Consider the following 19,404-nt stretch of genomic DNA (forward strand, 5'->3'; position numbering starts at 1 on the left):
CTGTGTGCATGTTCCATATAACTTTGGATGTTCAGACTACATTTGTAACAACTGCAGCTCTGTTTTGGCTCCTCAAATCTTTTATTTCCTTTTGCACTGTGTGGCTATCCTTCCTCTTTGCTGCTGCATCACTGTACATTTCTCGATTGTGGGAGAATCTTATCTTTTTAGGGTGGTGGTCCGATTTAAAAACATTTGACCTCAGTGTTAACTCCTCTGAAAGCTTCATTAAACATTTACAACCTTATACCTTCTTAGTCTTTAAACATCAAAGCAGCCTGTATGAGCTGGAGGCTACAGGTGCAGGACTACATTAAAGTGTTGGAAGAAGTCACAGCGAACAGTGAAACAACTCTGCATCACACAAGGGGGGGGGGGGTCTGAGGATTGATGGGGCCCATATGGCTCCGTCGTCTGCACACATAACCACAGATATGAGTGATAATAAGACAGCAGGCTGCAGATACACTACAGTATGCTGCTCTTCATTTAAGATACGCACACATACAAACGCTCAGAGACACACACATACTGTAATTAAGGGTGCCAGCACTGACAGGGGACCTCAGTGAAATGAGAGTTATCTGCCACATCTGTTTTGGCCAGATGTTGATTAGGATGGAATATTTTTCACTGATCTGCTGTGGGACTGAACTTGAATCAAGGTTTTTAGTAATGAGTTGAGAATGACTCATCATTTTTCTAATTAAATGAATATTCAGAAGAGTTCTCTTATTACAATTATTTTATCTTTATTTTATTTTTTTGGGGGGGGGGGGGGTTTATGCCTCTATTTTAGTGACAGGACAGAGGATAGAGTCAGAAACTGGGGAGAGAGAGAGTAGTGAAGGACATGCGGGAAAGGTGCCACAGGTCGGATTTGAACCCGGGGTAACCCTTCTCGAAGTCTAAGCCTCTGAACATTGGGCGCACGACTAACCGTTTTTGTAGTGGATGTTTTATAACTCATTTGTTTGGATTTTATGACAGATCTCAGTTATTTATCATCAGGGGCATGACTGATATTGTCGCTGTTTGTCAGGAGACTGAAGGCCCACCTCAGCTCCAGTCATTTGCCAGTGTCTAGGTTGAAAGAAAGTTAGGTTGAGATAGCATTTTCAATATGGCCACCACCAATGTTGGGCTTCAGAAACCAATGGGGGATATCACAGAGACTATGTCCATGTTTTAAACAGTCTTTGGTTACTTTGAGTGTCAACAAATTCCATGAAACAGATCAGAACAATGAGTACGTCAACAAAACATTCCCAACAGATCCTTTTTAAACACCTGGGAACATAAGATCAGGCTCCATATTGAACAACCTAAACTGAGGAACTATTCTAATGGCTGTTCTTTGCATTGAAAGTCTCTGTTGGACGAACTTACGAAATACTTTGGCATGTTAAAGTTCTCTGATGGTTTTCTTATTTGTTGTTGTATGAACACGTAGCTTTCACAGCACATTCATTAAGATTTCTCTGTGGAAATACTCCATCTCTGACACCTACAAGTCACAAGTTCCCCATTCATATAAGATCAAGTTGTGTCCGCCTCAAAATGATTTCCAATCAATGTTTGCCAACATCACATCATTGCATCCTCGTTGAATAAACGTTTCAAACACAACAGGGTAAATTCACATTTATATTCATTAAAAAATGCTATTACTCTTTCCATTTACCCCATACTAATGCCACCACTAACAGCAATCCAAGGGCCAATTTTGAAGCCAGTTGCATTAATGGTTTTTAGATATGCAATGAGCAGACGGCATGCAGAGACTTCAATGTAGAAGTTCTGTGTGTAAAGCACAGATTCATGATTCCAACTAAGAGACAATAAGACGAACCTAATCATGTTTGTATAATCAAAAAGCTGATATTTCTGAACCAACAGCTGAGCCCTTAATGGAACTATAACCTGTGTAATAAAAGATGCATCCAGTGGCACAGAAAACAATCATGCAAGCGTATGATATCGCCTGAAGCAGCATCATCAAACATGTTTAACTACAAGAACAACAGCTTTGGTCTCATTAAACACAGAAGAAAAAAACATGACCCACGTACAGCAACTGTTATTATCAAGCAGCATGATCAGGCAAGTAATGTAACCTTTAAAAAATAATTACAGAGTGTGAGTTATTCCTGTACACACAGGATAACCTCAACACACATCATAAATCACTGAACATCCCAGTGTTATTCTAATAGCTTCACAAAAAGCTCTCTCTTATACACTCTATAAATATTTATATTACACATATGCACAGAGATCACATTGGAGCATGCCTCTATGTGTTGACTATCTTTGACACAGAGGGTGGGTGTAGAAACTGTACAAGGCCAATGCGAGGAGGTGAGGAGGACAATCTGCACATAACTCTCAGAAAGAGTGAGGGTCAGCGGGGAGCAGAGGGGAATGTGGGCCATCTTTTGCCTCACTATCTTATGTAAACAGACCTGAAGTTGATTTAAAGGGTCCAAGAGGATCACGGGTTTGCACAAAGCCTGTGCATGTGTGAACAGAAGGTTTATGTGTGTGTGTGCATAATGTCCCTGTAAATGTTAACACCATTCAAACACACATTACTACAATTCTCCGGATGAGTCCTATAAACACGGACTGCATTGACATGCATAGCAACGCCTCATTAACATCCTAAAGATTATTGGTACACTGACGCTAACAGTTTGAAAAGTTAAAGACCTAACAGCTTACGGTTTCAGCATCATGAAAGAGAACTTTTACAAAAAAACTACCAGACAGTCAGAGCTTAACATTTCATGTAGATTTACATTTCTTTGTTAAGAGTTCATACAGATTCACTGTGAAATATCGCTGACACTGTCATATTTAACGGTGACAAAACTGTTGAAAAGCCAAACTTGTTACACTGCAGCAGTCCTAAGTGGGAACTGCAGCCAGAAGATTTTTGCAAACTCTTTATTGATTGCAAACAAAACAGAACAAAAAAATGGGGATCATGATTTTTCGAACATGTTTAAGTGATGCTCTGAATGTAGAGACTCTGCTCTGTGCAGCAAATCAGAGAGCCTCTTTGAACCGACGAGGCTCCTTTTCACAAAGACACAGCAACACCACACTTCATCTGTTTATGCAGGGTTAAGCTGAGCACAGGTTTCATGTGCGTAGTGTCTTTTTTTGTTATCTCTTTTCAATGTCCACACACTGAAAATCACTCCCCAAAAAATACACCATCATTCAAAGCAATCTCATCACAATAGTTTGTGATTGTCGTTATATAAAGCATCCAAACGGTTAGAAAAAATTACGGTTTCAGAGCATTTCCCCACATAGCCACTTACATCGCTATTCATGTGAGGAAAAAGAATGCAGCAGTGTGAATGCCTTCCAGGAGAGACACACTCTGAAAATGTGTTCCATTATCCTTACATTTAACGATAATTGCACTTCGCCTCTCTCTTACGGCATCCTTTTTGCCCTAGATTTGAATAAAGCCATTTCGGAGCACATACAAGTGGTACACATAAGGAGTATTGAAGCAGCATGGTAGTGGTTGGTCGACAACTCTCTGAAGGATGTACTTCATTCAAGCAAACCCTGCATTATGCTTATAAAAATATACGCAGATGCATGTTATATTTGATATTCCATGTATGCTTTTAATAACATAAGACAACTCTATAAGAATAGAGTTGCTGTGTGCAAGCATGCTCCTGATTATAGCTACGATAGGCTACTGGCTGTTTTCGATACAAGCTACTATACTAGTAGTACATACTGATTTGGCAAAAATTCAGTACGCAGTATGCCGTACATGAAAAAATGCAAAATCTGCAGTATGCCAAAAATACTCCAATGTGCTCTGATTGAAGAAAAATTCACAGTATGCATCAGACCAGTCTTTCTCATGTATAGTTTCCCACAATGCAAAGCGCCAGGTCACTGGTCTAAATGATGGACAGCAGCGGCCATCCTAAAAGGGGAAATCATCACAATCAGACCAACACACACATACACACACACACACACTAGGATAACAATTATCTTTTTTGATCAAAATCATGAAAATCAATATAAAACACTTGTCAGTGTTCTTTTTCAGATCGTCATTGGATGCTGCTGTAGCTGCGTTTGCTGTCAACTGGGCTGTTGTTTCCTTCCGCATTCCCAGACCAGCTTAGCCGGGTCTGTCTTACTGTAGACTGCTTGTCTATATACGTCTTGCAACTGTCCACATCACCTTTCCACAGACTTAAGTTAGCAGACAAGACAGACACACAGAACAAAGAGAGGATGGTAGAAATATAACTTTGATGTAGAAGTTACAATAACACCACCCAGCATGTAATGAACACATCTTAAACAGGATCTGTCCCACGATAAGAGTTAATATCCGGATTGGTTGTATGGAAAGTCACTGTCACAGACATGTGATACATTGATAACAGAGGACTAATTAAATAGTTCTGTCATGCATGCTCCATTATGTCTCTGTGTGTCTTATAAATATACATGAGAGAGTTATCCTGTATTTTTCTCCATCTCTTCCAAAGTCACATCCTGTTACTGAAGGAAGAAGGAGGTAAAGGTGAAGCAATTATACAACAGGATAAATAACGTGTGACAGGGTAAAATACAGCACCTATCAAACCAAACTTAAGCCCCGCCTCCAACATTTTATCCCGACATTAACCTGTAAAACATCCAGAAATAGAAAACAGTATCATTTAGACAAATGACAGACTGTTAAAGTGACTTATTCTCCCAATAAAATCAGCCCATTAAAACAGAGCATATGACATGAACCATAAAATAAGAATGTGCACTGGAAGAACAGATAACAGGAGAATTATTCCCAGAGAGGCATTATGCAGCTAACAGTAAAAACAGGAGCTGTTAGCGTTCACTTCAGACTTTAATGTGGACGATAAATTTAGAAATTGGAACTGAGAAGCATTACGTCCATATAAACATTTCCCCACATCATGAATATCTCCTGAAAAGCTTGTAAAAAATTGATTGATGCAGGAAGTCTGGTGAACCCGGAGCTTGTTTACACTCTTACAGAGGCCTTTCTGACAGTGAGGGGTCTTTCTCTAACTGACATTTATCCTCCTGATTACAAGTGGTTTTATTTGTGCTTCTCACTCCTTTCCCCTCATAACTGTCTGGTCGGGCGGTGGGGCAAAGAAGCGACAATAAAGCAGTCTGAATATGAAAGCCCCCCTCCCTCATGGTTGACTCACAGGGGCCCCGAGCCGGACTTGATGAACGATTATTGCCTTCTTTTTTTTCCCCTCTCTGCAATCGACGGGCAGACGGATTAATGTATTAGCCCGTGGCTGCCAGGGGGATGAGGAGACGGATGAGGACAGTGGCTGAGACATTCAGCTCACATAAATCATAACCTTTCTATCTCCTTCCATCCGAGAGTTTTTAAACAGTTTCTTCCCACACAACCAGCATGCGGGCAGAAAGAAGTGGCACCCCGACTGATCCGAGTTGCTATTAGGCTCCGTTTTGGATGAGGAGAAGTCAAAATCTGGAAAATGCCAAGGAGCGAAAGTACAACATATTTTTGGTCCTAACAAAATCTGTGTCTGCACAAACAAAAAGCACACGCAGAGAACCACACAGCATGTGCTCAGTCTGATCCGTTTATCGCTTAAAACCTGATGGAATGTGAGATTCCCTCAAAATGGAGCCTAAATAAAGATAAAGATCCAAGCCACCTCCATCTAATCCCTCCAAATTTGGGCCGCCAGGGTCTTCTGCTGCTGGCACATCAAATCGTGTCCATCTCTGAGTCATGAAGATGCGGCCAACCAATACGATAATGCTGTAGTGCCAAATCTAATATAGAGGTGTTTTTATTCTGAATAGTGCAAATTTCACAGACGTACCAACATCCAGACTTAATAGGTCATTTTGAGACCAGATGTGTTGGGATTCAGAATTTCAAGGGGCAAAGTAAACTGAAAACCGAGCTTACAAACATACATAAAAATATGAACTCAGGGAACACTTTGTAGCATCATGACGAGGCAAACAAAGCGACAGAGCTGTTATACAGGTGTTTGTAGCCACGGCTCCAGCTTTTGCATTGCTAATCGGTTAGCAATTGTGTAATCCATCGGCTATCCATCCAGTGACGGACAACTCTCAGGGGCTTCTGGTACACTTGGTGATCAGCGATAAAGGACCTCTCAACAAGACCCTCTTTTTGTAGCCTTTATTTAAAGTTTTGACAAGCAACTTGAGAAGTGAGAAAGGAACTGTTGTTAGAATAATAATAAAAAGGTTTCTGCTGATGGTTTGCAGTATTGTCGTCATGCATTGCTTTGTACCTCTTTCGTTTTGCTATAGACTGTTTTCCTGTATACAGTCAAAGCCTGCAAATACTATCAGACGATACTACTTGGAACCCTAACCCTAACCCTAACCCTAAATCCAGCCCTGTGCTGACTGATTAAACAGTTTTAAGCAGAAAAACGTTTGGTTAGGTAGAACCTCTACCACTTTGGTTTGGTCGAAAGCGAACTAACTGGTCCACAACTGGTCAGATTCACAGTATCTTTCAGTGCAGACACCCATGAACCCTTGATTTTCTCAAGCGTGATCGTGAGGTTCACATCTGGAGTTTTTAGTTACATATCTCAGCCAGTAATTGATTTACTGCCATAAAACTGGCAAATTTACATTCCTCCAGAGTAAACACATCTTTTCATTTACATTTTCATCAAGTGATAAAGAAAGATGGTAAATATTATTCCTTCTTAGCAACATTATGTTTGTATTCAGAGACATCAGCATGTTGGTGATGGATCAGGTGCTTGTAGTCTGATTAAACAGTCCAGCTCTGGTCCTCTTGATACATCATGGACAGTTTGGTCTTGTGATCTGACCACAGATCAGCAACGTTTTAGCGCTATACTTGGCCTAAACATTTCACAGACTATAAAGGGAAAACATAAGTTGGTTCATTTTTTGGAACCACGCTATAAACATGTATTATTACTGCTGTAAAAATGGGCCGTTCAGAATGGGTGAGTGACTTCTGGGGCTTTTGCAGCCAGCCTCAAGTGGACACTGAAGGAACTGCAGGTTGTTGCACCTCCCCATTCGCTTCATTTTACAACACTGGAGGTTGACACTTATAGAAAATGAGCAGCTGCATCAACTAAGAGATCAATTATAAAAACTGACAAAAGACAGTGAAAGATTGGACTTCTAATTGTATTTCTATCAACAGGGTAATTTGATTTTTTTTTATACATGTTATAACAGGGAAACACAAACTGGACACTGAACATATTTATTGAACATGCTTGCATCCTAATTTCCGTAGGAGTTGTAGGCTTTGACTGTTGCAGCGATACATATTTACATGAACCTAGAAAGCTTAAGACAAGCAGGGACTAAAATGGGTAAGAGTAAGATCGAGTTCAAAATTTAGAGCACTAAGCACCAATTAAGGCACTTTGGATGAAAGGGATTAAAACAAGCGTGAGTCAGCGAGCAATGGTGAGGAGATGGTAGAAAATCTCAGCCTCTGAGTGGCAGAAATTGTACGAATGCACAACAAACTGTCAGAGACCGAAGCTTACATGACCTTTAAACTAAATGGTGTATTTTTTCCTTAACTTGCATTTCTCCACTTTGGCCTTTTTGTTTTCTTAGTCTGACAGCAGAAGTTCACCCAATAACACTGTGCACAGTGTGATATTTTGTATCATTAACATTTTAATCAGGCATGTAGTTGATTTCTTTCCTCGGGCGCTGCACTGTTTAATGAGCTATGAATGACACATGTTGTACTAAAGGTAGCTGTCTATCATCGCCCTTCCTTCAGGGGAGAAACATAGATAAACAATGTCTCACTAATGGGAATAAAATAGCCGGAAAAAGGCAATATTAGAAATGGTTTTCTTCAGGGCAAAGTGGTCTATAAAATGATGTTAACAAAACAGGTCACATGGAGACGGGCTGCTTTTGGCAAACGATTTTGTCAATGAAGGATCTCCTCCAGTGTCAATTACAACACACACAATATGAGTGCATTGAGAATGGTGGCATAGAAATGAATCTAGGTACACAGTCACACACTCACACAATCCTTCAAGGTACACATTCAATATTCACTCAATGTAAGCACAATTTTCTGAGAGTAAAGCCATAAAATCCAGCATAAATGCAACATCTCTCTACATTTCACATTATTGTTTAGTTCTCAGGGAGAAAAACTTTTCCTGCAGCAACAGATCTTTTTACATCACAGCCTTATCTGGTAAAAATCCAACACAATATGCTTTATTTGGTCTTCCTCATATCACTCTCCCTCACTCCAGTCTCCACTCCAATCTTCCTTGTCAAGTTCCTCCCTATCTCTCCTCTCCTAACTTCAGATTTTTACTATGGCCGACTCACATGAGGTTGATAGTCTGAGAGAAGCACCAGTGGAGAACAACTCTCCCTCCATCCCTCCGTCCTCCCCTTCCTCCCTCTCCTCCCACTTGACTGACCTCAGATAGCAGGGTCCGCGGGTTACGTGCAGCTCTGGGAAAGAGCCTTGAGAGACTGGGGACTGAGCAGCCACAGGAGGAATGGAGCAAGGGCCAGGAGGCTAATAGCCTCTCACTCAGCTATGGGTAAAGTGTTCAGCTGCTTCTCACAAAACCAACAGAGAAGCAACATCAAAAGCTTCAACTGAGACAGAAAACTGACAGAAAAGTAAGTAATAATGCCTCCTAAAGAGTGTGACAAAAGAGCCACAAGCTATGGGGGATGTGTCATGGAAAATTCAGACAAGATATTATATCTGTTGCATTAAGGTAAGACACAGCATGGGAAAGCTGTTAGAATTAGTGTCTCAATGTACACAGGATATTTTGGATTATAGTGCATTAAAAAATTACCATTTCCACTCCTGGAGAAGAGTAGTAAAAAAAAAAAAAAAGATTTCAAGCAGCTGCAAGGGAATATTGAAACATTTTGGTGCAGGTTAAAGATTGCTTACGGCTATGTCTTGTTTATGGATCACTGCAAAGCTTCTACTTTAGTTGAAAATTCAGTTCCTTGAATAAGGTTCATCATCAGCTCTCTTTCTTTCTTTCTCAAGTTATTATACTTGTTCCCAACCCGATAGATCCTTTAATGTTTCGCAGCATCATATTTCAGGTCAATTAAAGGATTCATGCCTCCTAAATCATGCTGTCTGACAGGCTGTGAATATAACGTAAAGCTCTTCTTTTTTAGCTGCTTATGGCTACTATTAATATTGATGCCCCTTTATGACCTACAAAAGCAAATGAGAGCATCAGCCAGAAGCTGAATAATTAAATATGGTTCTTTTTACTGTCTCAAACCACTGCTGCAGGGTAGGTGCACGCTGCCGAGAAGGCCTTTTATCACATCTCCCATGGCAAAGATACATGATGGGTGATTGATCACTTACACATGATGTACAGGAAAAATTCAGCAATGACCGCTTTGGACACAGGGGTCGTCAACGTCAACACAAACCGAAAGTTCATCACATGAGCTTTACATTTATACAATCATATTCTGTATTTTAAATGTTCTGCCTGAATATTAACACCATACAAAGTCTGTTGATTATTTGGGTCTTCTAAAAGTTTAAAGCAAGAGTTCAGTAGTATTTTTGAAGTGGGGTTGTATGGAGTACTTGTCCATGGTAAGTATAATAGCCACAGGAGAGACCGGCCAGAGTGCAGGCACTGAAGCTGGGCTATACAGCTCTGCAGACAGGGTTGTTTGCTCCATGTAAAGCTAATTTTAAGAAAAAATGATCTTACTGCATGCCATAAAATATGTAAGTAAATATCTGTCACCTTGTAGTTACAAGTAATGACGTAGTATCTGAGTGCTTTCTTTGAAAGCAGGGAGCTAGGCAGGGATGTTGCATATTTTGATAAGCGTCTATTGTAGCCAAAAGTGCTGAATGTGATTAAATTAAAGCACGAAGCAAGTAGTGACCTGCAACTGCTAGCTAGCTCGTTAGTCCTGGACCTCATTGAGGAGGGAATGAACAAATTCAAGGCTTCATTTAATTGGAAATAGACTAGACAGCAACCCTCAGTGCAGTCGCAGTCATTGGATCTTGTTCGAGGTTTTCCAGGAAATGACTGTTGTTGAATATCTTTAAGAATTACTTCAAAACAACGTCCTCCACTGTTGGCCAACTGGTAAAATAATGAATACAGTAGTCTCTATATGCAACAATGCAAAATGCTTATGCAATAAAAATTAATGGGGGCCGTATTAGTCCAGCAGATATGTGAAGTATATGTATATGGGAATATGTCAGATTGTTTGGGTAGACAGAAAATCATGGTGTTTTGTAGTTTTCATTTCGCAACTCTGAAATGTTTTATGCTTCTCTTTGGATAACAGAGATAATGCAGAAGATATTAGGATTGAGAAGAGTTATTTGAAATGATAAAAGAAGTCTGTAAAAAAATGGAACGAGAAAGACTTAATATTCTCTGCACTTTTTAACCTGGTGCCTTACCTTTACGTTTTGGCATTCAATTCCGCGTAAGCCATTCTGAGGCGATGCTATCATGTCTGACAGCTTCAATTTTTGCCGAAAAGTACCTCTTATGAAAACATAAGGACGACATGTACTATTACCATCGCATTTACACAATGAGGCTCATGTCTGAAAGGTGCTATCGAAGGGGATAGGAGACAGCAAGGACACAGAAAAGCTAAGAGAACAATTTTCCTGCCGCTTCTCTTCTCTTCTCTTCGCTTCTTCAGTTAAAGTGGCAATAAAGCCCTTAAATGTTTTTTATTCTGCGATTCTCTTTGCTATCTCTGGGGCCTGTATCAGATATCCTGACATGCCATCAGTGGGTGATAGGAGCTGAGTTTAGAATGCTGCTGAGGCCAGACTTTCAGCCGCCTGATTGATGGCTGCAAACACACTCCCGCTCTGATAGCACCACTCCAATTAAACCCACCTCTGTAATCATGAACGAGGAGGGAAACAGAGACATGTGGCAAAGTGGGACAAGAATGTTAAATGAGAAATAAGATCAAAAATTCATGGTGAATACTTTTTCTTGTGAGTCACATTTATGTCTTTACAGGGGAATCACTCTCCCCAATACTCAAGAGCCCTTCAGATGGCAACACGGCGGCTAAACGACAGCACCATTACCAAAACGATGAAAGAGATAGAAGGACCATTTCAAAGAGTACAATACATTTTTCTGCCAATTATAGAGTAAACCGGAGCAGATTGAGGGAGAAAAGGTGATGGAAGGTGGTAAAGAAAGCTTGTATAAGAGGAGGAACATGGAGAGGAGAGTGGGATTGAATGAGAGAGCGGGGACAAGATGGACAGCAGCAGGAAAAGGTGTAATATAGAGAAACTAAAATGGCTTTTAGAAAAGTCACTTAACTTTTCAATGACACGATGACCTTCCAGTAACTTGAGTGATGATGACAGGGGACTTTTCCTGCTTTACGTGACATTTGTTCAGTGGATTTTTCTATAATTGCACGTGTGATTTCCATACAGAATAGTGCTCATAATCTGAATTTAGTTTCACAGTTTTGTGGTCTTGCAGTAGCTCAGTTCTGAATAAAATCTGTGAAGTTTGTGTGCTGATGATGGGCCTCTTTAAATTGTGTCATCCCAAAATAAGGAGGGAAAGTAGATGACGTCATCGGCAAAGATCACAGACTGTTAATCCTTTGCTTATGCGTTAGAGGATCCAGGTGGGGAAACAAGTAGATTTGTGTAATAATCAAGATTCTTATCTCTTCTAGATTTTAAATAGATTCATAGCTTCCAAAAATATATATATTTTTTGGCTAATCACTTACTCACTGCTAAGTGCTAAGGCTAGCTCTTCAACTCAGTAGAATGCCAAATGGAGCAGCAAGAAATTCAGCCAGTCTCACATATGACTGCAGTAGATCCTGAAGTACTAATTCAAAAATAGACTTTGAATCATGAATCATTTTGAATCTGAAATAGATTCTGAATCGAATCATGACCCCAAGAATCGAAAAACGAATCGTGAGACACCCAAAGATTCCCAACCCTAGTAGAGGACATCAAAATGCCAAAAATAGAACATAAAAAGGCAGGTGAGTAAAAGCACTGTTTAACAAGCTTGCTTAAGGATAGCAAGCTACTTTGTCAAATGCTGTGTACCTCAAGCTAACATTAGCTACTCCTTGCAGGCAGCTGCTTGGTAGCAGGAGTTGAGTAAATCTGTTTTCATAGTGACATTAGTTAAATCGGCTTTACCATGATGATGTGAATGATGTTGTCAGTCGTCTTGTGATCTCTAGGTCTGTATCACTGCAAGTCTGATTTCAATGCGCTAAAATGTTAGAAAACTGTAGTCAATTTGAAAATGTCAAGTTTAACAGTGACCACACGTTTAAAATTGATTTGATGTAATTCGGGTTCTAATAATTGACTGCTATTTTTTCGCAATCCTCAAAAAGCTGCATTGATATTAATGGTTAGCTTTGTAAGTACACTAATCACTTCATTTGATCTGTGCCTTGGCTAATGTTATTTACAGCTGGCAGGCAGCTGCTATATATTACTAATTCAATAAGAAATTAGAGGAATCTGCTTTACTGTATCATTTATGTTCAACACTTTTTTTAATACAGAGATGCTTTTTGTGGCATTATTTGTATGCATTGGATAAGTTCATTGACTAAAACTGAGAGCATGTATTTTCATTTTATACTAGTATAATTTAATTCCATTTTATTTTAGTGATATTTTTTCAATTGTTGTTTTAGTTCAAAGTGCTGAGGACCTGCTACAGACAAAGAAGCCCCCTTTAGGCCCCAATCAAAATTCCCCTGTGCCTCTGTTGGATAAAAGAAAAGGAAATAGCCCAGAGAGGGTATAGAAGCAAACCGAAAAAAAACATTTCCAAGGAACTGAGCAGGAAATGAGCGGTGACTCTAGTTGTTTCTATCTCTCTCTTCAGATTGGTTTGAGCCGAGCAGATGACAACGGCAATGTATCCGTCTCATCCATCAGACGACTTCTAATCTTCTGTGTGAAGGAGGTAAGGGGCCAAAGGTCTTATTATCAACCATTACTCTCCTACACACTCCCTTATGAAATATCTTGTTGCCTTGATGGATATTGCTTCACTGAGTGTGGTGGAAGGTGCAGAGTTTATCTGTTTCTCTTTACCAGACTGGCCCTTTACACGCACTCCAGTTCAAACCAGTTTCCCGAGCCTCACAACAAAACCAACAACTGACTCCATAAATTCCAAAATAAAAGGCTCCATATCTAGATTCAGAGAGTTCCACTCGCTGCCCTCATGTCAGGCTGTTATCGGACCCACAGTCTGAATGCTGGGAGCCAGTATCATCCGTCTAAATCATGTTCTGGCGGCTCGTACAGTGTGTGCCTGTAGGAGGAGGTTACGTGACTCAGATGTTGTTTTCCTGCTCTGCATCGGTGGTGTGGCTGACAGCAGAACATACAAACATACAGTCTGCAGTGTTTACAGTGTGTTCAGGAAGATTGGGAAAAAAAGGTTATGCTGTCAAGGCCAAAGTAAAGCTGATGGAGAGGTTTTAGGCTCAACATGGAGGAGGTTTGATCTGTTTATGAAACCTATCTCTGCTTTCCACTTCAGTATTTACACCCTGTCAGGTCTTTACACAGAATTTATCTAATGTTGGAAACTATTGGATGGGGGAAATCCTGGTTGTGACCTATTTTAATCCAAACTGATTTGTGTTAGTTAAGGTTACTGAAAGATAATGAAATCCATATTTAAAGTTATAGACCCTCCGGTTCCCAACCCAAGTCCCTACGGACTGAGCAACTGCTGCCCTCAATGTAAAAATGATAGTGTGATACTGGTAAAAGAGATTACATGTAATAATGAAACCACATAAAATCCTCCTGATTCTGCAGCTGCCCCTTTAAAAAGTCAATGTACTAATTTTCAGCTGATACAGGAAGCTATTTAGGGCAAAAAGAAGAAAAAAAATGCAAACACCTGCCCACCACCAAATACCACAGTGGTGATAAGTGAAGCATTAAAAAGCCAGACAGTTTCCACAGGAGTTAGAGACCAAGAACAGAGCTACATGAATAATGGACTAACAATATATATCAGTTAGAGATTATGTAGGTCTGTACCTACACTATGTCAAAATGAGCAACTGTTGGCTAACAAGCCAAACATTTCAACTTGAAATGCAACGATGGCAATATATTCTGTTTGCAATCTTTTTCTCCTGCCCACAGGTGGTCATAAACTTCAGAACCGTCAGCTGTAAACATCCATCCAAAGGAGTTTGCCATTTAAGTTCCACCATTTAATCAAACTCCTAGAAAAGACACAGACTTCTAAAAGATTGCGTAGCAGTGAAAGATGTATCTTTGTCTGAACATATGACAAAAAAGGTGAGTGTAAATGTGCCGAAGCCCACATGCTTAAAGCTAGAGGAAGAAGCTGGGTGCTTATGCTGATTGAAAGCTCATGTTGAGGGTCCTACTGAGGGTCCTACTGAGGGTTCAGAGGATGACTCATCCTTTCTCTTTGCTCCGACGTTCACTGCCAGGATTAAATCTCACTGCATCACATACAGAGACACAAACAACCACACAAAAACTCCACTTAAACAGGCAGTCAGACGTACACATGCAAAGAAAATGTGTCATTAAAAAGGCACACACATATTTAACTGCATGTGTACTTTGGTGCACACTTTGCATGCTTGAAGTAAAATCTTCTTAGCCGGCTCCCTGCTCTCCTCCAGGTGACTTAGGTAGCGCCTCAACAAGCTTCTATAAAACGCTCATCAATCACCGAAGCTAATCTCAGGTTCTTGCTGACACTTTCATTGTGCAGGCCTTTTCTATACGACTGCCTCCACATAATGCCCCTCTCTGCCTGCTTTGACGGGGCCGGCAGCCATGCAGCTCGGTGCCAGGAGAGCCACTCTCAAGAGGCTCGCCTTTGAAGTGAAGCAGCGATGGAGCTCGGGCTAATCTGGACATCTGGAGGCCGGGCGGGTGCAACAGGACAGAGGCTTAAAGACTCGCCATATAGGTGACCCTCCCCTCAGTTTTTTATGCAGAAATGAAAAAAAGCGGTTACACCATTTCTATAGGTTGAAGATCCGTTAGAAAGAATGTAAAACTCCTTTACACAGAGTCCAGTGTGAAGGACAAAATGACACAGAGCTTTATGTGACGCTTTTAGCCAGACTGAAGTCCTGCAACATGGTTGTTTTGGACCTCAAGCACAGAGGGGGACGTGGATGCTGCAGTTAAAAATCAAGAGAAAAGAAACAAAGACTTGAGGAAATGACTGCAATATGGCTTGGAGGAGGCAGAGAATACTTCTAATCACAAGAAAACCTTGTGGCAACCTCTTCAATTTTTGTGTTTCTGTCCCCGATCCCCACCAGCGATTTTGGCTCCTCCAATCTCAGTCACCGCTCTCGGCAGAGGGAACACAAACAACCCCATTCAAGAATAAACACAGCAATTTTGTGCGTGTTTACCTTTCATTCTGCCATATCTGTCTGCCGTTCGGAGCCCCAAAACTGTTCTGTTCCATTTCACACTGTGAGGAAGACCTTGTTTCTCGGCCCACTGTACAGACGAACGGGCCTGATAGAGAGCACCATTATCCCACACAATCATTTCTATCTTGTCCCCTCTTGCTTGCTGTTGTTCTTTTATAGCTGCATGCTGACCGGCCTCAATGCCAAGCTGTGGGGTTTTATTGCAGCCGGCGCAGGGATAGTTTTATGAATCCACTTTATTTTATTTGGACATGTATACTGCATTCTTCCATACATAGAAAACGAGTATAGAAGCGTGATGCATCGTATCTAATGGTTTTAAAGTCTCTGGGGGGTGTATATACAGAAAACTGTCCCCTCCTTAAAGATACATGAAAGCAATGATTTGTTGCATTGAACCTCGTTTGTTAGCTCATAAAGCAGCACAAACTGTTTCCTCGCCCGTATGAAGAGGTGATCAAAAAGATGTTTAAACCACACAAAGCAGCAATCAGGGTTAAGGACAGATCCCAATCTCACTTCTTCAGACATTTCTGTGTGTCACTTATTTTTAAGGAGGTGTTCACACCTCCAACTATCTCACAAAATAGGTGCGTAGGACGACAAACTATCACTTGAAAAGAAAAAAATCCTGCTCACTACTCTGGTTAAGTATCATCGATTTATTAGAAAGAAATCACAAGGTTTCGGTCCCTCTGAACCTTTGTCTCGTAAGGATCAGAGAGACCGAAGCGATTCGATTTTTTCTAATAAACTGGTGATACCGAGCAAAAGCAGTGCGCAGGATGTTTTCTTTTCATGTGTCACTTATTTGAAATGAAGCAAATACATTCTGCTTCCATGACAAATACTGATGAACTACAACTTCAAAAAAAATCTTGTTGCAAAAATGTCTGTGCTTCAGAGTTTGAAATGTGAAGTGTAGTAAAGTTGCATTCCACTCGGCCTTCATCTGAGATCGTACACAATACTTTTGATGGAGAAAACCTCCTCTGATCTTATTTGAGCAAGAGTTCATTTCATTTCATAAGCATCCAAAGCCTGACACCAGAATCAAACATTAACGATAGAATAGTCGGACTGTTCAGAAATTTAAAGACCATTTTGATAAAATATAATGGGTACCAAGAATGTGGTTTAAACCTTAGTTGTTACTTTCAAGATGCAGTACTTCATTATTTTCCATTAGATAACACTGTACTTGATTAAATCATAGATTTGATCTATTAACTATAGCCTGTAAAAAACCTGGATGTATTTCTATGTGACATCATCCCTTTGATCCTGAAGAGGAGATTTTGGTAAATGAACATGAGCCTGCAGAGCAATTTTCTGGAATTATGACTACTCAAAGAGCTTTTACACCAGGTAACAACACCTACCCATCTACACATTCACACGTTGATGGTAGAGGTCGCTATATAAAGTGACCATTAGGAGTAACTAATCCCATTCATACACATTAATACACCACTGACGAAGCAGCAGGAGCAACTTGAAGTTAAGTGTCTTGCCCAAGGACACATCAAACATGTTGCGGGAGGAGCCGGGGATCAAACCCTAGCTGGTCATCTTGGTCATCTCTCAACAAGAGGGACTGAGAGACGACCAACTCTACTAACTGAACCAAAGCAGCCCCATTTAAGCTGAATGATGGTGGTCATTATCTCCAACCAACTTTTGAACAATTAATTAACGGACAAAGAGATGAAGCTAAAGTGGGCCTTCAGCCTCCTGGCGAACAGCTACAGTGCGCCCACCTGTCAGCCGCACCCCTTATTATGCAAATGTATGCAAAAACAAAACATCATCCCCCTACAGTATGCACCAATACAGAAATTAGCTAGTTGCACCAAAACAGTTTTTTGAACCAGGCAGAAAAATGTTTAATTATGCTGTAAAAATACACAGTTAAAGTCAAACCATAAAGTCTTAACCCCTAATTCAGAGGTAAACTGAAAGTGACCCAACCTGGAATGTCATCATTATCCTTAATTAAATAAAACTGTGTTTTATGTGGTTGTATGTTGTGTGCACACGACCTCATAAAGCAGGTTAAAAGTTGATAGAAGACGATGCTGCAACAGAAATTCAAGGGTATTTATTTTACACTATGGCAGTGTTTTCTCCTACAAAGGGCTTTATCCGATTTGTTTCTTATCTAGTCTGACCTCTTTGCACTGATGTATCTGTGAGGCAGGGAAATCTAACATCATTTAAGACCAAATTTGTAACAAAACCCATAACATTATACATGAGACCCTGATTTCTCTGCCGTGTGTCCTCTTAACCCTGTTAAAAATCTAACCAGTGTGCGTGTGCATGACAGACTGTGGTGGCAGCAGTGCAACAGGATGAAATCGACATCATTACTTAGAGCAGTGGGTCCCTGTGTCAATTTAATTAATTCTGACTTAAACTGACTCTAAATGAAAGAAGAGGAGCTTCCAAAGAAATCAATATAAACAGCGGAACAGTTGACCTTTTACTTACACATATAGCTGTGAGGAAGAACTGTGCTCTGACAACAGAGCATGTCCTCTTACTTTATGGCAAGTCAAGTTAAATAAATCTAAATGTGAAAATAAGCCCCCATGGCCCAACATTAAAGAGGATAAGAGATTAATCTGATTCACTGGCAAGCTGTATGTAAATGCAGAAAAAAGCATGATAACGTGTTTGTTTAAAAAAAGTTCAACTGTAGATGATGTCTGACCTTGTATGGAAACCTTTGGATGTTCTTTCTTCGTGCACTCTGGTTGAGCCAGGGGGTCGAACAACGACGTAGTGGGGGTCGTGGGTACAGCAGAGTTCTGCGTGACGACACTCGGGAAAAAGAAGAAGAGAAGGAGGAAGAGGCCGGCCATAGACGAGGGTCTGGAGTCCTGCGAGGACGCTGTCATGGTGACGACCTCTCCTCTAGCTGCCGATGTGGGCCTCTGGGATACAGCTGCTGGAGAGAAGAGGCAAAACTTCAGCACCTCAATGTAACATTTTCACACCTAGCTTCAAAGAGAAGACGCTCTCTGTGAGTCACTTCAGAATCATTTCTCCTCTCCAACTTTCAATTCCTGAGGGGGCTTCCGGCTCTGGAATCCAGCACAGAGGAGTCGAATGAAAAATAATGCGAATGTAAAAAAAAAAAAAAAAAAGAAGACACAAGTAAAAAGGACATAAATGTGGGATGAAAGCAAGGATGTTAGGTAACAAGAGGGTGGCAGGAAAATGAAATAGAAAGCTGAGTAAACTAAAACACCCTAAAAAAAGAGGAATAAAGAGATTGTGAAGTGCCCTGGAAACTCTTTAACTTCAGCAATGAGCCATCTAAAAACAAATACCTAACCCATGACCTTGAGATAATCACTTCAAACGTGCAATTAAACTCTGGGAGTTAATTTAATGGCTGTGTTAAATTGGAAAATGAAAGGCAGTAGTGGACTGGTCAATGAGGCAGAAGTTTCCACGAGTTAATGAAGCAGAAATGAACTCACTTAAGATTTGTGCATCATACAGACCTTTGCTACTATTTACTGTGATTCCTGTCCACTCCAACACCAGTTTTATTGCAGATTTGTGATGCACATAAACACATTAATAACATCTCTCTGATCTCCATATTCAATTATGTAAGCAGGGCTTGCCAGTAGACAAGGAGACACAGACACTCTCATGCTTCCAGAGTAAATGTAATCTCCTCCACTCATAACATATGAGACTTCAGTGCTGAGCCGAAATCTGCAGTTCATCATCTCCCGCTCTGCACTCCTTATGATGTTAGCTTAGCGAGGTGTAATATAATTTAAGTAGATTAAAAAGTGAGACTTTCTGCAGCTCTTTGGCTGGGTT

At 40.5% G+C, this 19,404-nt stretch overlaps 1 protein-coding gene across 7 annotated transcripts in view; it reads right to left on the bottom strand.

Annotated features, from left to right (window-relative positions):
- sema5ba (sema domain, seven thrombospondin repeats (type 1 and type 1-like), transmembrane domain (TM) and short cytoplasmic domain, (semaphorin) 5Ba) overlaps positions 1 to 19,404 on the bottom strand; it is a 182,480-nt gene that overhangs the window by 90,700 nt on the left and 72,376 nt on the right. For 5 of the 7 annotated variants that reach the window (XM_065961974.1, XM_065961973.1, XM_029280655.2 and 2 more), the window contains one exon: positions 18,275 to 18,511. In XM_065961974.1, the coding sequence (XP_065818046.1) occupies positions 18,275 to 18,461 (187 nt within the window). In that variant the 5' untranslated portion in view covers positions 18,462 to 18,511. The remainder of the gene's footprint in view (positions 1 to 18,274; positions 18,512 to 19,404) is intronic. The other 2 variants (XM_065961972.1, XM_065961971.1) reach the window with 1 other exon arrangement.

The sequence above is a fragment of the Labrus bergylta genome, chromosome 13 (assembly GCF_963930695.1).
Source record: "Labrus bergylta chromosome 13, fLabBer1.1, whole genome shotgun sequence".
Taxonomy (NCBI): domain Eukaryota; kingdom Metazoa; phylum Chordata; class Actinopteri; order Labriformes; family Labridae; genus Labrus; species Labrus bergylta.